This window comes from Lemur catta, chromosome 3, assembly GCF_020740605.2.
Source record: "Lemur catta isolate mLemCat1 chromosome 3, mLemCat1.pri, whole genome shotgun sequence".
Lineage (NCBI taxonomy): Eukaryota > Metazoa > Chordata > Mammalia > Primates > Lemuridae > Lemur > Lemur catta.
This window is the reverse complement of record NC_059130.1, coordinates 79,803,155-79,826,328: the sequence shown is the minus strand read 5'-3', so window position 1 is coordinate 79,826,328 and position 23,174 is coordinate 79,803,155. Positions and strand designations below refer to the sequence as shown.

At 38.9% G+C, this 23,174-nt stretch overlaps 1 protein-coding gene across 5 annotated transcripts in view; it reads left to right on the top strand.

Moving 5' to 3' along the window:
- NFIA (nuclear factor I A) overlaps positions 1-23,174 on the top strand; it is a 351,020-nt gene that overhangs the window by 266,565 nt on the left and 61,281 nt on the right. For 3 of the 5 annotated variants that reach the window (XM_045547886.1, XM_045547887.1, XM_045547888.1), the window contains 2 exons: positions 7,219-7,347; positions 9,595-9,648. In XM_045547886.1, coding sequence (XP_045403842.1) covers positions 7,219-7,347; positions 9,595-9,648 — 183 coding nt within the window. The remainder of the gene's footprint in view (positions 1-7,218; positions 7,348-9,594; positions 9,649-23,174) is intronic. The other 2 variants (XM_045547889.1, XM_045547890.1) reach the window with 1 other exon arrangement.

Here is a 23,174-nt window from a genome sequence, read left to right as displayed (position 1 = left end):
ATTAGTCTGACAGACATGACTAGGCTATCTGTTCCCCACACTGAGACCTGGAGGTATAGGGAAATCTGAATGCCTGAATGTAAAAAGAACAGTCATAATAGCAGTTAGCATCATTTTTAGGCTTAGACTGTTTGCAAGAAGAAAAATGTTTAAGTGTCATTAATAAGCTCAAATGTAAACCACTTCATGATAGGTTGATACCAATAAAATAGATAAATAGTACTTATTTTTTCCCAGAAATAGGCATCTTGGTAGAGTGGTACACTGAAAAGCTCCTTGGGTTCAAATCCTGGCTCCTCTACACTATTTGTGTAGCCTCTCCCCTTCTTAGGGACTTCTCTCCCTAGTCATCCTCTCTCCTCAGAGTCATTGTGTTCTGCCTGTCTGCTGGGCTATTGCCATCAGCAGACAAGATGCTGGACTCTCCCAGCTTCAGGAAGCTCTCCTTTGCGTCCCTCCATCTCCCCATAGCTCCTACCTTATATTTCTGCTCTCCTCTGCAGACTGATTTCATTGCAGAAGTTGACTATACCCATTTTCTCTGCTTCTTCACTTCCCATTGGTTTGATAAACCCTTCGGTCCTTTCTTCCATCGGCCTCACTCTCCTAGATTATCAGAAACGTCCATGTTGCCAAATCTAGTGGACCCTTTTCTATCCTCATTATACTTGATCTCTCAGTAGCATTCAACTCGGTGGCAGCCTTCTCCTTGAAACACTTTTCTTAGTTCCTGTAAAATCACACTTGCCTATGAGCTAAATGCCTCAACTTAGTTGCCTGTTTTGAAGCTGACTTTAGGCACTCAGAGGCCTTCCTTGCTTTCAAGACTACTGAATTCTAAATAACTATGAGCGTTATGGCCTCTGGTTAAGTGAGCTATTATTGTATTAAAATATATAGTCTAGGCTTGGAAGATATCAATGAGTCTTAAGAGAATTTTCATCCTTTCTGATCATATATAGAGATATAATATGGTTTACAGGAGGCTTTATAGAAGAAGCAACTTGTTGAATAAGCAAGAGGCCTTTTGTAAATACTAAATGTGTATATACTCCTTTACAACTTAACATCTTGGGTCATTACCTTCTTCTAAATCTATGTGATATTTATTTTGTGGAGGTTCTGTGTTAGAATCACTGATAAGACATTCAGTGTGCTTAATAAAATCCCAACTGATCCCTACTAACACCAAGAAAAAGCTTCAGTACATAAGATAAATGATTCTTAGTATGCTGCAGAGTGGCCTTTATATTTTGCATACTCTTTTGTGTCTGATATAACCTTTCTTTGATTTTTTTTCCTTTGGATAACCACATTAGAAACTTCAACTATCAATGTACTTTATTGACATAAATAGGACACTGTTTTTATAGTGTACTAGGGAAACTACATGAGGTAGTATGATGTTTTACAAAATGTACAAGCTTTAGAACCAGAGAAACCTGGGTCTGAAATACCACTTAATAGCTGTATGACCTTGGACGAATTGTTTAACATCTCTTGATATCTAATTTCTGCAAAATTAAGGTATGGGTAGGTAGGATAATAGTCCCTACCTATCTGAGATGAAAACATAGGGATTTGAGATATTTGCAAGTGCATGGCACATAGTAGATACTCCATAATTTGTGGCTTTTATTATTTTGAGTCATGTTTAGAAATGGTCAATATGCAGAGATGTTATCTCTTTAGCTGCCTCCTGTCTGTCTTGAGGCCACTTGATGGGTGAATTCTTCCCATAGCCTTTTAGGTTTGGTATAATAGTTGTCTTGGTAATAACAGTTATAAAGATGGGTCATTGGGACTTAGATGATGACAGTGGACAGGAGAATATCCCTGTCATGAGCAACCAAACTTACAGTATTTTGGGGTCTTCTCCAACCTGCTTATGTATTTTATTTAAAAACTGAAGTGTAAAGGTTGCATATTTTCAGAGTTTTTCTCAAATAGTTCTTGACTATAACATTATTGAAACTAAACTTTCTGTTCGTGTTCTTGACTTTGACACTTTGAAGAAAGGAACGTATACCAGTTAAATCTTCTCTGACAACTCCAATTACATCTCCCAAACTCCTGCAACAGACAAGATAAGGTCCTATTATCCTTAGCAGCATTCTCACAGAATGAATTTTTAAATAAGTGCTCTAACAAAGTAAGCACTAACACTGACTTGTTACAGTTTTCCTTTTAAAAAATCCAGCATATTGTTCTGTGGTCATTGGAATGATCATAGTTTATGGTGATACTTTCCTTCTCCCCCATTCCCATTAATATTTTAATATTGTGGCTCCTTTGACTCCTAAAAACACTGCCTTTAAGCAGTTTTCTCAAGCAAAGAATAGTGCTGTACTTTCTAATCAGTCCTATAGTATTTCCTTTACCATTGTCACTATAGAGTTCATGACAAAGTGTTTGGTAAATCTCATAATTTGGGGGTGGGGGAGAGGTGAAATTAATTAAGATTTTTCCCTGTTTCTTCTTTTTATTTTTTGTAATACCAGGTTGCAATGAAAAATTACATAAGATAAACCTTGATCTCTTATGAGACCCCGAGAATTAATTTTGAGTTTTCATATCATTTAATCTGATTTATTATTGATATTGCTTGGAAGAATCAGGGAGAAATAAAAATTTTCAAAAGTGTTTTTGTCCTTAGAAATAACAAATTCCTAGCCCCTTTTCTAAAAAGATGTCTTACCATTTTCTCTGGGTTAGTGTAGGCTAATGAAAAAAAAAATCTCACAATCTAGGGTGGATTAGGTGAAAATAATGGAAACATCTGGAATTCTAAAGACTAATTAGTATACAGTAGGCAACTTTAATGTACACATTTGTTGCACTGGCAATAGCCTTATATTTGAGTATGTTAGTTTTCTATTGCTGCATAACAAATTGCCATAAACTCTGCATCTTGAAACAACACACATTTATTTATTATCTCACAGTTTCCCTGGGTCAGGAATCTGGGCACAGCTTAACTGGCCCCTATGCTTGGGTCTCATAAGGCTGCAATTAAAATTTTTTCCAAGCTGCCTTCCTTTCTGGAGCTTGAGGTCCTCTTACAAATTCTTGTGATTGTTGACGAGAATTCAGTTCCTTGTGGTTTTAGGTCTAAGGTCCCAACTTTCTGAAAGCTGACTGTCAGCCAGGGGCCCCACTCAGCTCCTAGAGATGCCTGCAGTTCCTTGCCATGTGACCCTCTCACAATATGGCAGCCGACTTCTTCAAAGTCTGAAGGAGAATCTCTCTGACTTCTAGTTCCTCCTTTACAGGGCTCACCTGATTAGGTCAGGGCCACCAGGGATAATATTCCTTTCCTTAACTCAAAGTCACATGATTAGGGGCCTTAATTATTAATATATCTGCAAAAGTCCCTTTGCCTTTGCAATATAACAAAACCTTACCACAAGAGTGACAGCCATCATATTCACAAGTACCGCCCACACACAAGGGGAGGGAATTGTACAAGGTAGGTACACCAGGGGCCACAAACCTTGGAACTATCTTAGAATTCTGACTACCACAAATATCAGTGATGAATCTAAAGGAATCTTTGCAAATACTGTATTTAGCCTATATTTTTAAGGTTTTCTTGTTGGGCTTCATACTTACAAGTGCTTCCAGGGATGAGAGCCACTAAATGACTAGAATTCCATGTATGTTTGCCTTTGTCTACTGAACACAATTGGAAATGACTCAGGTGACTTAGAAAAATGGCACAATGGAGAGAAATTCAGAAAATCTGGATGTTTAGAAAACCAATGACAAGCCAAAAATGTTTCTTGAAATCTATCTCCAGTTCTTTTACCACCATTGGGTTTTTTATACCAATCAAAAGGATGAAATGTCCCATTGAAACAAAATATGGTACTTGTTTGCTTCTCCTGCTGTAAAATTCTTTATTTTTCTGTACTGAACTTTGAAGTAATATTTTGTTTGCTTCAGAAAAGGGGTAGCATTACTTTATCTTTTTAAAAAAAAATCTGATACTCCTTGAAAATACATTGAAATCAAAGTTTTGATTCATTAGGAGAAAGCCAATCAGTCATTAATCTGTACAGTAATTGTGTAACAGTTGTGCATAGATAATTGCCAAAAGAGATTTTAATGAGTAGTTTATTTTTAAAGTCGTGTACAGAACCAAGTTTGATTTCAAAAATAAGAGCCTGGCCGGGCGTGGTGGCTCACGCCTGTAATCCTAGCACTCTGGGAGGCCGAGGCGGGTGGATCGCTCAAGGTCAGGAGTTTGAGACCAGCCTGAGCAAGAGCAACACCCCGTCTTTACTAAAAAATAGAAACAAATTATCTGGCCAACTAAAATATATATAGAAAAAAAATTAGCCGGGCATGGTGGTGCATGTCTGTAGTCCCAGCTACTCGGGAGGCTGAGGCAGTAGGATCGCTTAAGCCCAGGAGTTTGAGGCTGCTGTGAGCTAGGCTGACGCCACGGCACTCACTCTAGCCCGGGCAACAGAGTAAGACTCTGTCTCAAAAAAATAAACAAATAAATAAATAAAAGCCAAGATTAATGTTCTCTAACTTTTAACATAGAGCAATTTACTAGCATTTTGAAATTTTGTCTGGTCAATTAAGTATACGAAGCAAATTAACCAAAACATACATTATGCATGTAGAGAAAATATTAAAGTATATAATAAGGAAATGTGCTCAATATGAGTCTTTAAAAATTGAAAACACAAAGTAATTTTGAGATTCATGATAGCCTTAGGGTTCATATTACTCGACTATGATAAATTTAGAAGATTATACATGGTTTGGCTTGTTCTTGCATGCTGACAGTATTTCTTTCCTCTTTAACCCTTTCAAAAAGGATTTAACTTTTACTGTTTTTTAAATTCATATACCAACTTGATCATTCTTGATACTTGTTATGGCCTAAATTTTACTTATAATTCCTCTTTTGAAAGGGTAAACACTGGATTTAAATCATGTCAATATTTCTGCAGTATTTAAAATGACGTGGATTGGAAAGCATGAACTTTTCAAAGAAGTAATAACTTCTTCTTGAGTCCAACCATTTGCTGTCTTTAATAACATTAGTTCAGATAACTGGATTTCATCAGTGATTCCATTGTCCAAAAAAAAAAAAAAAAAAAAACTACCATCTTCAAGTTTGGACATTTTTCATTTTCTATTCTATTTCTGTTTCATGACACATAGTCCAGGCATTTGACTGAATTTAAATCAGTGGACTGGTTGACAACCTAAAAGCTGGTTTGCACAAGAGAGGTTTGGATGACTTAGGAGATTTATTTACATTTTTGTAGCTTTATTTCTTTAATTTTTTTATTTGAAATCTCCTCCCTAATGTAATTACATGATGATAACCACAGCTTAGGTTAGTTGCAGTGAATGTTCATCCAAAACCTCAATGCATCCCATGTTGGAACATTGATACGGTATGACTGGTTACTGATTCAACAAACAAGCAAATACAGCTAAAGTCATTCGACTTAGTGGCTTTGTTTTTAATTCAGATCAGAAATGGATATTGATCTAGAAAGGATCTGATTCACATTTGTCAAATTAGCAAGATATCATTGTATTCATATTGTATTCATGTCTGACTGTGCAAATGTGCATACCAATTTGCAATTTGTTTCTTTCTTTGGAATCAAAACCCCAAGTTTTGCTGTGTCCAAGCATCTGTTAGTAAAGCCACAGATAAAACTAAGAACTGTACAAGTAGTTTAAATAACTTTTCAGACCTTGGTATGTTCCAGAGCTTTTGACAGATGTCTTAAACATAGAGGGAGGCAAAGCAGACATGGTCTCTGTCCTCATAGGATCTGTAGTCACACTTGAAAAGTCATGTTGTAGAATCGCATTAAGGAAATCTGCAATCAGAAATAACAAGGATGTACTTAGATGTAGGCCAAACTAGTTAAATTTCCGGACAGATCTATACCATGGTACTTAGCAATTATTACTCAGTAACAGTTATGTGCTAATATCATTATTACTTTTGTTACTTATTTTTCTAGTTTACCCAAGTAATTCTCTAGTCATAGGCAGAACACAACACAGGTAAACATGTATAAGTAAAATGGAATTTGTTTCTTCTGACTATCATTGCAGACCAATTTTATGCTGCAAACTTAAGAGAGCCCAAAGTTGTCCTCTTGTGTGGAGACGAGGAGTCATTTCCTTTATTTTTATGTCTCAATTTTCATTGTTTTAATTGGCACCCTACCAAACTGATAGTTGCCTCCAGTTGTGTATGTCAGCATGGTTGCTGAGAACATTACAAATCCAGTAATTACAAGGGATTGTTTTCCCATTATTTTCTTCCCAAAGCATTTCCTATGTTGGAAATGCTGTGAAAACCTTAGACTATATAGTAAAAATACTATTTTTAAAAACAAGCTTTTATTGCATTTTCTTAACATAAAAGTAATGTATGTTCATCATAGAAAAGACAAGTAAGTAAAAAGAAGGCAATGCAAATCACCCCCATCCCACACACAGAGAAAACTACTGTTACAGTTTATTTGATTTCCTTCTAGTTCTTTCTCTGTGCATAGAAATACCTTTTTAAATGGTGTCATAATAAACATCCCATTTCGTAATTGATTTTATCAGTTAACATTATATTATGAATATCTTTCCGTGTCATTACTCTTTTACAGTATTGTTTGCATTGGTTGCGCCATGTGTATTTAACCAGTCACCAATTGTTGGGCATTTAAGATTTTTTTTACTTTTATTTTTTCTTTTCTTCTATTTTAAATAATTCATTGAACAACTGAGTTGCCGTTGTTGAGAGTGTTTTACGTTAAGGTAGCTAAATTATGTAAAATACGGAAAAAGTACTTTGGTGCTGAAGCAAGGTAACTGGCAAGATGAAGTGATTGCATGAGAGGTCTCCGTGGGTGCATGGGTGGTCTTCTTTTTAAGGGTCCCAGAGGTCACAGTCACACACAACACTGGAAAAGTTCAACCGTGTGTTATTAGAGAAGATTCAATAACCTTCTGTGATGTAGTAGAATAAACTGAAATCAATCATAGACCAACTTATCAGGGACCATACTGTCCTTTTTTTGTTCCTGTGACAAATGCAAAGCAATTCAAAACAAATTTTCCATTCACAGGTGAATTCCTTTTTTTTTTTGTAATTCTTGAAGTATTATCTTTTAGGTTGCACAAGCCACTGTTCCATGAATTAAAGTATACTTATCAACTGATCCTTCTTGCCAGGAATGCCATCTCCAACCACACTGAAGAAGTCGGAGAAGTCTGGTTTCAGCAGCCCCTCCCCTTCGCAGACCTCCTCCCTGGGAACGGCATTCACACAGCATCACCGACCTGTCATCACAGGACCCAGAGGTGAGCTCCTCCGTTGGGACCCTGGGTTGTGCATGTATCACGGCCTTCAGACCAGAGTAGCAAAATGAGAGACAATGAGGACTCCCCCAGAATGCTCCTAAGGGCAGTGAGTGTTCCAATTTCTTATCCTTGGAATTTTAGAATTGGAATTTTAGAGACCAAAGAGATTTGACATCAAATCTTTGGTCCTTTCCTAAGACAAAAAGGCATTAAACCAAAATGTTTTTTGCCAGTGGGATTTTTGCAAAGAGGTGGGAAGTAACGTGAATTAAATCAAATCTGTTCTACAAGTTATGTGTGAGGGTGTGTGTGTGTTTGTGTGTACACGCATGTGCATGTGTTAGTTGAGTTTATTTCCATGTGGTCAGTTACCTGTTTTCAAGTAATAGCTTTTTTTTCATTCTCTCATCCCTGCTTGTTCTCTTTCCATGAAACCTGATTGCAATATGTAGCATTTTGTGTTGAGGCTGTTTGCATCAGGGTGTTAACGAGCAGTCTTCATTCACTCCTTTTAAAGTGGTAGATAGTTTGTCTGGTTCTCATTGCAAAGTTTTCATTATTTTTGTCTCATATGGTTTTAAGTTTATTATTAAAATGTGCCCACAGAAATATGATTTGTATTTCACATTAAAGTCAAGCTTTAAACCCCAAGAGAATGTCAGCAAATCACTTAACCTGATCTTATTGCAAGATGAAAATATTTATTATTTTGTTTATGAAACTCCCACAGTAGGCGTATGAATAATTGTAACCACGTTTGCTTTCTTCCATCAGATTTCCGTTTAGGTAGGTCTGTGATCTACCAGCTGGTATCATAAAACATCCTAGAAAGTTATGGTCTCTTGTCTGCTTTGACATACGCCTGGGGAAACTGATATTTCTTGCATCAATCTCAGTGTTAGTCCCACAAATCTGAATCCCTTTATAAATACTCTGTGTGCATCTCAGAGAAATATGGCAGGTAAGAGGGCTGTCCAGTGCACACATGGAAGTCACACTGTCGAAAATAAGCATTCCAACTAGGATGTGAAGCAATTTCTATATCCACAATCATGAAAACTTACTTGCTTCATCCTTCAACATCTTGTAATCATTGGTAGAACTTTCTCAAGATGCCTTATTATTTCATCTTTGTGTGTGGTATAAATCAGAGAGGCTTTCTCTCTAGATTGATTGATTGATTGATTTTTAAATCAAAAACCTGCATCTGAATTGGATTATAAGGTCCCAAAATAAGTCTTTTTAGATACTATTATGATATTGTATTCATAGTTAATGTTCTTTGAGCATCTAAACTATAGTGGGGAAGCAGAGATATGAAGCCCTTTTAGTCGGAATATTTACGGTCTCAGGGAGATACGGCTTGTGTTATCTCTCATCTTTTTATGGCCAGGTTAACATATTCTAAATGCTAAATGAATGTTCAAAGTAAAAGTTTCTGCAGGAGTGCAGAGAGGGGACTGTGGAGGTTCAGTCATTCATTAGACAAGGATTTACCGAGGGGCTGTGTAGACACTGGGGCCAGAGGTTCCTGTCCTCACAGAGCATACACCTAGTGCAGGAGAGAGACATACAGGAAATAAGTAATTGGAAGAGGATGTGGAATGTGCTATTACTTATCACATTATATCAAATAAAGAGAATTCAACGTGTAGGTAATGTTGAAGTCCCATCTTAAAAGATGCTTATATGAATGGACAGCATTCCAAGCAAAGGAAGAGTCATGATGTAGCGAGTTATTTAATAAGAATGGGAAGGACAGTATGCTAGCAATCAGGAGAGCTGGGTAAACTACCTCTTTGCCTCTGGGTTTTTAACGTCCTCATTAGAATGGGCACAATACTACTGTTGAATGAACCTTTCCTCTCAGTCTTACATTCTTCTACAGGAACTACAATAAAAAAATTTGTGAGAACTCATGAAGAGCACAAATAATATGTGTATATTGTCATTTATTCAATAAATAGTGAGAGTGCCTAATGTGTGCCTTGCCTTAAAACTGTAATTCTAGAAAGTATTGTAACTAGCACTTACTCATGGGTACATGATTGGGAGCTGCTTCATGCTAGATGACTAAGCACGTTTGCTAAAATGGTCCATGCTGGCTGGAACCAGAATGGACTTCCTTAGCCCACAGCACAATCAGTTTTGATCTCCTGTTCATAGTCATAAAACTGTATATGAGGAAAAGAGAAAGATGCCTAGTGTGAGAATTATGGAATACCAAAGATTCTTTGTTTTCACCAGAATTCAAGATGGTTCCCAGCATCCTCGGTTCTCCTTTCTGGAAAGTCTGCTCAGGTACCCATTCTTATTGCACCCCACCCCCCTTGGTGGTCTGGTGAAGGGAATTGGAATAGTTGTGATGAAACTCTTCAGTTGCATCTTTGTGGTAAGAATCATAGAGTTGAGACAGGCTAACATAAGACTTTTTTTTTTTTTGGCTAAGATATTTTTAAAAGGTTGGAATTCAGCATCTCATTATTTAAGAAGTATTTGCTACAGGTACTGTATTCCCTTTCATTCTTCTCTAACTAGCTGGAAAGCTAGTACTTGGAATGATATCACATTTGAGACTAAGACTTGGTGCTTTAGGACCATGAGGCCAAAGTTGAGGAAGGACAGTGGAGTCAGTATGGCATAGATGTGTCGTGTGCACATTAAGGAGAATGCAGCCTCTGATGCTTCTTTTATTGCATGGAGCTGTCACAACCCAAAATGGGAAATCATTAGAAAATCAAACTTTAAAAGGACTTTGTAGAAGAGAAATGTGTTTCCTTTATTAGGTCTTTAGCAGATGGGGATGGGGCTCAGGGGAGGCCATTTACTGTTCTCTTGCTCAGAATCCCCTGGTGTGTTCACCTCTGGTTAGCACCAGGTTACAAGCCTTCTGCTGCCTTCCCTAACATTTCTCGTGGGAAAGCCTCAACTACACAAGCACCAAGCACCAGTTAGTAAGCAATGACTGTTTACCACATCTTGGTGCTCAGGACAGAGGAGATATTTGAACAGAGTTACAGCAAAGCAAGGCAACCTCAGTAAAAAAAACAAGGGCCCTATTTTTTACTGTAAACATAAGCTATATTTGGAAATTTAGTGGCCAAATTTTACAAAGGAAACTTGTCTTGAAAGATTGCAAAGCAAAGGCAAAAAAATAGGGCCTTATGAGGCAGCATAGCATAGCAGGTGTCTTTGTCTGCTTGGGCTGTTAAAACAAAATACTGTGGACTGGGCGGCTTATAAACAACAGAAACTCACTGCTCACAGTTTTAGAGGCTGGGAAGTACAAGATCAAGGCTCTGGCAGATTCCATGTCTGGCGAGGGTCTTAGAAGGCTGTCTTCTTGCTATGTCCTCACATGGCAGAAGGGGCCAGGGAGCTCTCTGGGGTCTCTTTTATAAAGGCACTAATCCCATTCATGAGGGATATACCCTCATGACCTAATCACCTTGCAAAGGTTACCTAATACCATCACACAGGGGGTTAGGATTTCAACATATGGATTTAGGGAGAATACAAACATTTAGTCTATAGTAGTGTAAAAACACAAAAGCTCAGGGGGTCACATGGACCAGTGTTTGAAATCATTGTCCTCCACTTGGTATGTTACTTTACCTCTCTGAACTGTAGGTTTCTCATCTCTAAATTGGAGATCATAATCTCTACATTGAAAGAATTATAAGTATTACACAAGGAGCTAATGAAATCATGTATTTGTAGTCATTCATACAGTGCCTGGAAACATAGTAATCATTTTCATCCAGGCTTTGAAAATCCCCTACTGTCCATACTGCCTTCACCTATAAACATTTTTCCCATCCCCAAGACCAGCTCAAGTACCACTTTTGACATGAAACCTTCTCTGCTACACCCAGCTTGCCATCATCTCACACTCCTTAAATTCCTGCAGCCTTTCATATCTGCACATCGACCCCACCAACTGTGTCTGGCTTTGTTAGTTAATGTACATGTTTCATTGCCCTCCTAGAGTGAAACCTCCAAAAGGAACTTATATATGTAACTTATATATTTCGCTATCTTCACTGTGCCTCACACAGTGGGTTTTATGCTCAAATATTGATTGAAGGAATGAAAAGTAGTCAAGTTGCATATAAATGCACACAAAAGACATTCGTCCCCTCCCTGACCCTGGTAGGTTCTTACTGCTTGGGAAGAGCCAAGGGTGAGAAGTGTTTGATAGCTTACGCAGTACTGCTTTATAAGGAATGGCAGAGATAGGAAAGTGTGATGGCCTTTCATCCAAAGAAAACTTGTACAAGATTATCTAAACAAAGATTTGATATTAAAAGCTATGATTTTTCTTAGTTTGTGCTGTTGCAACCACTTCCCTGTTTACATTGTAATGACAGAGACATGTGGTTTCTTAAAATGAATCCCCTCTCTGGCACTGGCTCTCTTTGTGGCTTTGATAAATCACTTAACCTTGTGGCCTCAGTTTGGCCATCTGTACCATGGGGATAATATTTTGCCACCTGTTTCTCTATGTGGTTAAAAGTAGGTAAAGAGGTTAAACTATTTTGAAATATCCTGCAGGTGGAGGAAGATATTAAATTTCAGTAAAGGCATTTGTGCATCATTATACATTATTATAATTACTGTTCACTTTAAGCTGAGAGACTGGGCTTTCAAAGACTTTTTTTTTTTTACCAGTACTTAAAATTGTAATCATAATAAAATATTTAATTATGACAATTTATTATATGCATGATAACTGGAGAAAAAAAAACTTTGTTCTCCCCTTTGCCTTTTCAGGAGTTGTAAGTTTGCCTGATGATCTAAAGCTGTGGTCTCCAACCCCTGGGCTGCAGACCGGTTCTGGTCTCTGGCCTGTTAGGAACCAGGCTGCACAGCCGGAGGCAAGCAGTGGGCGAGCAAAGCTTCATCTGTATTTACAGCTGCTCCCCATTGCTCACTCATCCCTGCTGCCAAAAAGGTTGGGGACCACTGATAAAGGGTCTAACTCTGTTTTGTTGTTTTTGTTTTGTTTTGGTTTGGTTTGGTTTTAGACAGAGTTTTGCTCTATCTTCTGGGCTAGAGTGCAGTGGCATGATCACAGTTCACTGCAATCTCAAACTCCCGGGAGCCTCCCTAGTAGCTGGGCCTACAGGCATGTACAGTCACATCCAGCAAATTGCTTTTATAGAGACAGGGTCTCACTGTATTACCCAGGCTGGCTTCAAAGTCCTATTCAAACTCCTGGCCTTAAGTGATCCTTCTGCCTTGGCCTCCCAAAGGGTCAGGTTTGCAGGTGTGAGCCACAGCACCTGGCCTAAAGGGTCTAACTCTTTTTGAGAATTATTTGGAGTAATCATCAGAGATATTTTAAAGTTTCTTGAAAGTTTGAGTCTTCTGGAAGCTTATCTTTCTGCTGAAAGTCTTTGCTATTTTCAAAAACAAGGAGATAATGAATAATACTTATTTAAATACTCTGCACTAAGTAAAGTAAGTCTGCTTTAGAGATTTAGGAAGAGGGAGGAGCCTGCACAATACACATTGGGAGGCAGAGTTGAAAGAATTATGGTCTGGGAATCTTCTGGTCTAATGTGTTCCCTGTGTCAACAAAGAATGTGTTTGGCTGAAAGGAACAGAAAATCTGACTGAACAGTGACTTAAGAAAATTAGGAGCCGTATATTTCTCATATAAAAGCAAGTTTGTGATTCAAGGCTATTGTGGTGCTACCACAGTGCCATCAAAGTTTGAGATTTCCTCTCCTAGCCATGCTTCAGTGGGTTGTTTTTATCTTCATGCTGAGTCACAGTATGGGCACCACACTCCTGCCTTGCATCTGCGTGCCACGCAGGAAGAAGGGAGAGGATGAGGAGGAAAAATACCTGCTAGCACATTCTGCCACCGTTTATAGAATCTTGCACAGCTTGGTCAGAAGTATGTCACATGATCACCTCTAGCTGCAAGAGAGGCTAGAGACTCTAAAGTTTTGGCTGAGCATATTGCCACCCTATATAAAATTAGGGTTTCGTAAGAGGGTAAATAGGAGAGAAATATGCTGGTCAGCAGTTAGCAACATATTCCACGTTATTTTTACAGATAAGGAATAAAAGCTGGCCAGAGCCAAAACTAGAAATCAAGTGTCCAGTTCAGCACCTTTTCCACCATACCAGTAGGTTCTACCTTTTTCTTCCCCATGGGGAGAAAAAAAAAAACTACATTTATTTAAATAATTAGTTTGTTTTCACATTTTTTATTAGTCAAAGACATAACATAGCCATTTAGATCTTTTGATCGTCATGACATACCCTGTGTTATCACACTGAGTTTTTTTAATAGCACCCATAAACAAATCACTTAGCCTTTTTTTATTAGCCCATGAATCCTTGCTACTGGTAAATGCAGGGTTTCTGTTAGGAGTTCAGTCACTTCAAAAACACTTTTCGAGGTCAGTTTGGCTTTTTTCAATGTTGAAATTAGCTTGCAGATTCTCATTACCATCTGGGGACCCATTAACTTTTTCCACAAATATTTATCAAGCACTTATACAAGGTGCTCTACTAGCTTGTTGAATAGAGTGAACAAGGGAAGCATGGATTCTGTCCTCAGAGTGCTTACCTCCTGGTGCATGAGAAAAGCAGCAGTTGTGTCATTTTGCTAGGACAAGCACAGGGTGCTGTGGGAGACAAGGGGAAGAGTGTCCTGATGGAGAACTGCGTGGTGTTTGGCACTGCACCCCATTCTCAAACAGTTTGCCTTCTCACTGTAAGCATGCAAAACACAGCAACAGCAAACACGTCATGCGATTAGATAACTAAGTAGCGAGGAATTGACATACAAAATGCGAACACGAGGTTAACCCCCACTTCTTTATAAGTCAAGGAAAAAGAAAACCCGTAGGGAGTTTAGGAATAAAATTGCCCTGATTCTGAAAATATGCATAAGATACACAAAAACAACAGCCATATAAACCAAAGATTTACTATGCAGCTTTCAAAGAATCATTGCAGTTTCTGTTTGGAGAGGCAGTCAGAAGTTTATATGCTCTATAAACCTCTCTAAGTCCATGATCTTCCTGGCCCAACAGGGATCCCACTCTTAGTGATGAAACATCTGAGGGTCTGAAGTCAACAATATCTCCAAATTCAGCCAAGAAAAATATACTGCAGAGAAATATGAGAATTAAGATCACCTTTTGGGAAGTTGGGGTCACCAAGAAAGGTTGGAGGAGTGTGGATTCATAATGTGCATAGACAATAATAGAGGAGCAGGGAAAAAGAGGCAAAATACGAAGGCTGCAGTTACCCCTAGATGGCAGGGCCCGTTAGGGCAGGAATCACGTCTTTACTACTCATCTCTGAATCCCTCAGCCTTGTGCCTGGCATAAGGAAAGCACTCAATAAATATTTGTTGAAGAAATGAATGAATGCATGGATTTGATTGAAGGCAAACAAAGTTTGGGAATAATAGGGACTTTTTTTCTGTTTCCGTTGTGTAATAATAATATAATATTCAAATGCATATATCTGGCACCATGTAGGAAGGCATATAGCATGTTTAAGTGCTCAAGATATATTTGTTTGGTTTTAATTAAGAGCTTCTACCTTGATAGGCATTAAGAGAAATGAGCTCAAAATTATAGAATATTTTCTGTGGCATGAAAATATTTCTGTCCCAACTAAGGGCCCTCCAGAAGGAGGATATTCCAGAAGGAATATCCATCCTGATGCTTCACTCTTAGCATAACCACAGCACCCCTCACCCCCTGGCATAGGCCCTCAAGTGCTAGGTTTGTTCATCTTTCTCTTAGCATATCCGCAAACTTCTCTGCCTCTTAGGAAAGCTTTTAACTTAGTTGTAGAACATGCTGGTGCTCACTGAATCTAATTTGTCTCTCCTGGTTTAGTGCAATTGAATCATCTCAGGAAAATGAGAAGCAATTAAGTACCTGTTGCTAACAAGGAGCTGAAATAATCTGCCAGCAGACGCAAGGTGTTTATTTATTATTGGAGTGTGTCATTTGAGCAAACATTACGTTGTCATTCTCCAGGAAGAATTGCCACAATTGATTTTCAAACGCAGGCATCATAAGACCTAACAAGTACCACCTTTGAGGAGCATGGAACAGAGAAGAAACAGGAGGGCTTGTGAGTGTCGGTCAAGGTTAGCTGAAGTGCCAGTGCCCAGCCTAATGGGAAACGTCGAAGGGATTTGAAGTAGCTAGACAGTAAAGAGGAAAAGCAGCTTTTTAGCAAAGGCTCTTTAAGTCCCAGTTCAGGAAATTATTAAATTCATTAGCCAGATACTTACAACCAGCTATTACTGCCCAGCCAAAGGAAAACAGAGAGCCAGCAAATGTTTTAAAACTACAACTAAACAAAAGTCAGGAAGCGTGTAATTAAAACTGTACCTTTATTGTATTGTAAAGGGTTTCACTGTGACATGGAAAATATTTAAAGGAGAAGGCTGTTTAGCTAATTTGTCTGCAAGTGAACTGCCTAGTGGAGAACTATCCTAAATTAACTGTAAGGCCACCCACCGAGCCAACCTCATAAAGGGCCATGGCTGCTCAGCTTGGTTTTGTGTAACGTTCAATAATTACTAGATAAATGCATAACTAAAAGCTCTATTACACTAATAATTTGTACTGTGATAGATGTGTGGGACACCCTGCTGGGTTAATTTGTCATCCCCGCAGCAAACTTCTAAAGAGAGCTCTTCCGTAGTGGCATCATGTTAATATGTTGTCCCAGGGAGGACAGGATAGAGCAGTGAGACCACTTGGCTCCTTAATCTCTTAAAGAGGCAAATGGCCCCCAGGGTGAGTGCTGGAGAGAATAGGGTGATTAACCAAGTGGACCTAGATTTCAACTCATCTTGACAAAGAGAGCTGCTTTTCCTTGGAATTTGTTGCCCCTTTCTCGAAATCTCTCTTTCAATCACACACAGGCCCACGTGCCCCCCTGATGCGTGCACACACACACACACACACACACACACGTATCATAGACCAACATATGCATCCACAGTGAACGCGCTGGTTCTGAGCTAGGTTTCTTAGAAATCCCTTCATTGATAGGACTTCCGGGTGTCATACACTTGGACTGTAACTCGCATAATCAGATAAGTTGCTAGTAGTTCTTTCCTTCTGGTTTAGCTTAATCTAATGTTGATTCCATGTTTAGACTCATTATTTATTTTCCTTTTATCAGCATAGAATAAAAAATTCAAAATTGAACTTATATCTCCTCTTTATGTGGAATAGTTTCTTCTATCACACTCACATACACACACAATTACTGTTTTAAATATGAAGCTCACATTTAAGCTTCAGTGCAAGGTTTTCAACCTTCCTATTGACAGAATCATAAATCATGTTAAAGTTAAGTGAATTACTGTAGCATGGAACTGTAGCTGTAACAATGTTTATGTAGTATCAGCTTATCATCCATGTAGGAAAAGGAGGGGCGAGTGCTGATACTCAAAATGGGAATGTGCGGTCTTATTAATGTGGTTGCAATCTCACTGACAGTCACCCCTTCCGGGCTGCATCCTTTGTGCTGTTGAAACTAGCACATTTAATCACCCATGTGTATGGAATGTTCTTTAAACTTTATATTTTTGCAGTAAATTTACATTTGCCATTTCTTCCTGTAAAATGGTGGCTGCTTTTTTCCCCAAACAATTCCTTTTTTTTTTTGAAGACAAAGTCTTGCTGTGTTGCTCAGGGTGGTCTCAAACTCCTGGCCTCAAGCAATCCTCCTGCCTCAGCTTCCTGAGTAGCTGGGAGTACAGGCACAAGCCACCACACCCAGCACAATTTCCTTTTCTTGCATTAAACACACATGAAGATCATCAAAGTTGCTGGGTTCTATTATAATATAAGGGGCCTATGCATGGAAATTTCTGAAAGAAAATAAGCCATTTACCCTCTGGAAAATAAATGGGAGCAGCAGAGTTCAGGGAAAGAGCGTGGACTTTGAGTCAGCCAGGATAGAATTCAAATCCCGACTAGCCGCAGGGATCTGTGTCAGCTTGTGCAAGTCAGTCGTCCTCTGCTGGTCTTGGTTTTTCCATCTGTCCCAAACTGGAAAGCGTTAATGGAAGAGGAAGTGAGATGATATATATAAAGGGCTTGGTATGCAGTAAGTATCCAATAAATGTCCATTATCTCTCAGACTGCCCTGTCCCTGTATTGTTATTTGCTTTCTTTGTATGTGGTTCTCTTGCGATGAGTCCCACTTCTTTCTTTCCTCACTCTCCATCCCCAGTTCTCTCCTTCTTTTGGTGTAGAGGGAAGAATGTGTTTCTCCTCTCGGGGAGGAGCCACACATGCCTAGGAGAGATGTGGTCTCAGGAAAGGGAGCAAACCCACTTCCCCCATCCCAGCGCTCTTGTATGGCTGCAAGAACAGGGGAACCTCCCCAGTGAAGCGAGTGGTCCCTCTCCCGTGACGGGTAACCCTTTAGCCATGGTGGAGGCATCACTGTGACCTGCCTTCGTTCAGGCATGGCCCTCGCTAAAGGGACAAGCCCCTTTGTTGTTTACAAGAGTTGTTGTTTGTAATAGTCAATTCAGCAGATAATCTTGGGCACTTGTTATCTGCCACGCACTGTGCTAGGCCCTAATGAACAAGCTAGACAAGCCAGTCCTGCCCTTCCAATCTAGCAGAACAGACAGGCTTTAAACAAATGATTATTCCAGATTAATGAGAGGAAACTTAAAGAAGACTGAGGGATACTATAGCACAAGTATTTGAAGTATTTGTGGAGATTTGAATTTACTTATGCCAGGTTGTGTGGATCCTTCTGTTGGCATGCAATATGAATTTTAAAAACCTTGGTATCCCTGAGGGATAGCTCTAGATCTTCCTGTATCCCCAGATTCCTGAGTATCATAATAAGAGTTGTCGAATTGTTGCATACCAGATAATGAACAGGAGATATGTTAACACAGACTCTTTCAAGCAAAAGATTCTCATAAGTTAAAAAAATCCAACCAAATTGTTTGACCACCCCTCCACTCCCCTAAAAGAAAATAATGGATAAGTTTATGTAACTGAAGACTCTAGCAATGTATGGCTTCAGGTAGAGATGGATCCAGCTGTTCAGGTACGACCTTCAGAAATCCCTTCCCCCACCTCTCCTTCTCTTTCTCTGTCTATCTCTTTCTCAGCTCTGCTGTCCTCTTTGTGAGCTTCATTCTTAGGCTAAATCTCAGATTGTGGCACAGATGGTACGAGCAGCTCCAGGCTTAATTCCCACCAATTTAATAATCCCAAGGGGGAAAAAAAGGCAGCTTTTTTACAACAGATCTAGCAAAGGGCCTACTCCTGGATGCTTATGACTCTGATTGCCCTGGCTTGGGTCATTTGCTCACTTTTAAAACAATCCTCATGTTTAAAAGATAATAGGGTTCCTCCCTGGTGCAGGCTGGGTTGCATGCCCACCCATGGAGCCAGAGGGCAGGGTTAAACCCACCCTAACCATGCAGACTGAGGCTGATGGAAAGAGAGTTCCCCAAAGAAACATTAGAGCTCTGTTTCCAGACGAAAAGGTGAAAGACTGCTGGGCAGGCAAAAATAATAGCCATCCGCTGCAGACGGCAGCAGAGCCGTCCTGAGCACTGGGCAGCAGGCTCAGCTAACTCACTAGCTGTGACTGGTTCCTGCCGTTAGTGCTTGCAGAGCACAAGTAAAACCCAGGCCTCAGAAAATAACTATTAGCTCATGCCATGGACCTCCAGGGTAACTTGAAAACAGTTCGATTCTTGATTCTCAATTATCTGGTGTTGCCTCATTGCATTGCGTGATCCTGATTACTTTCCATATATCTTAATTTATTCTAAAAACAATCCTAAGAATATAAATAACCCAGAGTCTAGCATACTCTTTGGCACATAGTGGATTCTCAAAACCCTTGTTGAATTAATGAGCCTACTATATACTAGGCACCTATGTACATTAATTCTAGTCCTCAGAAAAGCCTTTTGAATTGATGCCTTTATACCCAGTTTACAGATAAGGAAATGTAGGTTCAGAAATGTTAAATAACTTTGCCCAAATTAACCTAGAGAGTGAATGATTTTAAACCCAGAATAGCTGAGCTCTAAAAACCATACGAAAAGTATGATTTCCATTTTTCAGGAGAGGAAACTAAGGAACAGAGCTGGGTGATACCCACATTAGGAGTAAAACTTGGTCCCCTGACTTCAAACACCAGACTGATTCTTCTCATGCTTCTTCTCCTCCTTGTGTGAAATCTACCAGTAGTAGATTTCAGCCCTTGAAGATACTTTGAATTCAGGAGGATACTTTCAAAGTGGCCTATGTTTTAGTAATCATGTTGCTCAGAAATGGGGGCTAAAACATTGATATAAACCTGACAATTTGGTGAAGGGAAATGCTGCAAAACAGCCCATGGCTGTATGTTTGTTGTGAGATTTTGGTTGTTTATTTTCTTGTTTTTTGCCTTTTTTTTAAATGTAGGGAAAGACTTGCAAACAGCATAGGTCTCAGCACTTGATCATTCTCCAAGAGGCTATATAATAGCATCTGCATGGATTTTATTTTTGAAGTTCTCTTTTGCAGGACTGCAGTTTTTAATTCCATTTCACTTCCAACAGATCATTAGAGGATTCCCTTTCCATTTCTGTTAATTTCTGTAATTGTCTAATCTATGGTGGTTGGTTTTTTTCTCAAATAATTGTTTTGATTTTTCTTTCTTCATCTCATCTCATGGTATCACTTGCATGTTATGTAAAAGTTTACATTCCCTTCATGGAACTGGATTCTTGTCAACTTTACCCATTAAATCATCACTCATCATATTTCCAATAATCACAGCTGTTACGTGGTGTTTGAACGCATTTCACATTGGCCATCATGGCAGCTTAGGCAATTAGTGCATGAGTACGGTCAATTTTAAGAGGCCCTGTCAGGACAAAGTTTGGGCTCTATCCCACAGAGCTTGAACTACTAAATAGCATATTCAGGGTTTTTAAAACTCTATATATTACAGTCTTTCCAAAGCCAAGGTATCTTAAAGACTGAGTCTAGATATCCCCTATAACTTAATATGTCATAAACATTTTAAAAATAATTTCCTTTAAAAGGCACATTGTCCCTGGTTTCAGATTTTTAGATTTTAATTTTTTTATCATGGATTAATTGTACTGAGTTATTTGTAAATGTAATTCCAGAGACTGACTTTCATATGTCCACTAGAATTTAAAGCTAGATGACCTTCAGAGATTATTTGGTTCAAATTCCTTACTTTGAGATGAGAGACCTAAGGGAGAGAGAAGTTGCCCATAATTGTAATCTGCCAGGTAGTGCCAGATCTCTGATAAGCAAACTCCCAATAACTAACATGGTGAGCCTTTCAAAGGAAATGAGGGAGATTTCCATTGTATCCATGTTTGGGGAGGACACGCTCAGAATCTGGTTAGGTCAGAAGTGTGCCTGGGTGGCAGGGGGTCTCCATGGTGAAGAGAGAGATCAGTGTGGACACTCAGAATGGATATCCAAGGATTGTAGATCCAAGGGAAAATTATGTTTAGAAGGAGATGGCCCCATAATTCTAAGCTTCTAGTTTAAGTCTCACAGTCTGAGATGTAAGCAAAGGTAGGGATTGAAAGTATATTTGAGGCCTTTAAAGAACCTTAATCTTTAATATAGGTATCTATGGTATCTGTGACTATTAGGTCAAGGCCATTTCTACTGCTATTGTTGCTTTCATTTTGCATTTTGTTGTTTATGGAATTATTTTCCAGATGCTCATGTCATATCTGATAGCATATACTGTTTTATCAAAATTTATACACTCATTTGTCCAAGGGACAGGCAGGCAACATGTACCTCTTACTCCACCACTCCTTTCCCTCAATGTATTCTAGAATCAAGACAGGTGCTAGCATGTAGGAGCAAATTGCAATTTACTCATTGCCAATCCCCATTCTTACCTGTAGTAGTACTGTAGTACCACAAAAGGAAGCTATTTATCCATCACTATACTGTGTGGTCAGAAACTATCCCATGTGCCTTACATACATGTGTCTCATTTAATCTTCACAACAAATGTACGAGAGGTATTATTAGCCCCATGATGCAGATGGCAAAACCGAGTCATGGAGAAGCTGAGAAATTTGAGGCATAGAGGGTAAATGATAGAGCCTAGAATTTAAACTCACACCTGGCTCCAAAACCCACAGTCCTTATAGTATACCACACTACTTTTCTGACTTATTTAATGTAGAATAATATATGCACAGTGATGTGGTCAACTAGCACAGACCAAGGCATGTTAAATAATGGTGAAGAGGAACAATCAAAGGACTACAGGGGAAAGTTAGTGGGGGTATCAAAGGCAATCAGATTGGTTTGGAAAGCTTCAGAAAGCTGAGGCTTCAGCTGAAAGGCTGATCCGGTGCAGGACGTGGTTTGTTAGAGAAGAGGCAGAAGGAGCAATGATTGGTGTCTGATTCATGGAACACTGCTGGTGTTTGGAGAGTGAACAGGAATTATGTGGGTCTACAGCAGGAACTGGAATACTATAACCTGCATGTCAAATCCTGTCTTCTATGTGTTTTTGAAAATAAAGTTGTATTGGAACACAGCCACACTCATTTGTTTATGTAATGCCTATGAGTGCTTCTGCACCGTAGCAACAGAGTTGAGAAATTGCAACAGAGACCATACAGCCATCAAATCTTAAACTATTTAATATCTGGTTTTACAGAAAATATTTGCCAACCCCTGGTTTAACCAGGGCCTTTGAGCAACAAAGATCTTTAAATAGCTAAAGTGGACTTAGATAAAAATTTGAAAAGACCTTGACCTCTCTTTTTTTGTGGAGGTGCAGGGGTCTGTTTTTCCAAAAGACATTGGAATTTGATCCCAGGCAAAAGATCCCCTTAATTCAAATGGAATAGGATATATCAGCTGTCTTGGAAACCTACTGTGGCAGAAAGTTATTTCATCTGGTAGCAGTAATATAAAAACACTCGTGTTTTGCAAGCCATCGTGCAATCTCATGTATTTCTCTCAATTGACATATTCAGGTCCTTTTACATGTATCTCAGTGATGTTAAAGATATGTACTAAATTGTTTGGAAAACCTTGCCTCACCTTTAGTCAAAAGCTTTGTTATTTAGAAAAGGCTCCACCTCCTAAAGGTTTGACAACCATTGCCAATTCCTCTTTCCTTGTGTCTCTGTTAAAATAAATCAACCCCAAACTTCTTGGCTTTCATAAATGGCAGGCCTGATTCATGCATGATTTATAAATTAAAGCTGCAGACCATTAAGATAGATTTCTCAGCTTTAGGTAGGTTATAGTGGTGTTATATAATGTGGTTTTGAATTTCTGAAGAAGCAAAATACATAGTAGCTGACAACCCAAGCCATTCAAGTTCCATTTGCCTTTATGGAAGGCTTCTCTTTTTTTAAGTGGGGTTTTTTTTCATTCCATTTTCTTCCCCTTTTGGAGCTTTTCCCTGTTAAAAATCTTTACTTCTAAATATGAGCAGTCAAGGGTTCTTAATGCCACCCTTTACTCTATGGAAATGGTTATTTTCGTCTAGAGAACATCTTACTTCTGAAGACAGATGAGTAGTTTTTTCTTAAAACAGTGCTAACAGAGAGAAACAGTTTGGAATCTCACCTGTTGCCACTGACTTAGTATTCACAGTAAGACTGTGAAGTTTTGCAGATGTCAGGGCTGGGGAGTGATCATTTGTTCTAATGAGGAAAAAAGCTTGTGTATAATGCTGTCTTAAGAGCACACTGCACCTGAAGGAAGGTAGATTTTATTGTTTTTGTGGCTCTCTTGACAGCTTTTGTTTGGATCCTCCCATAGAAG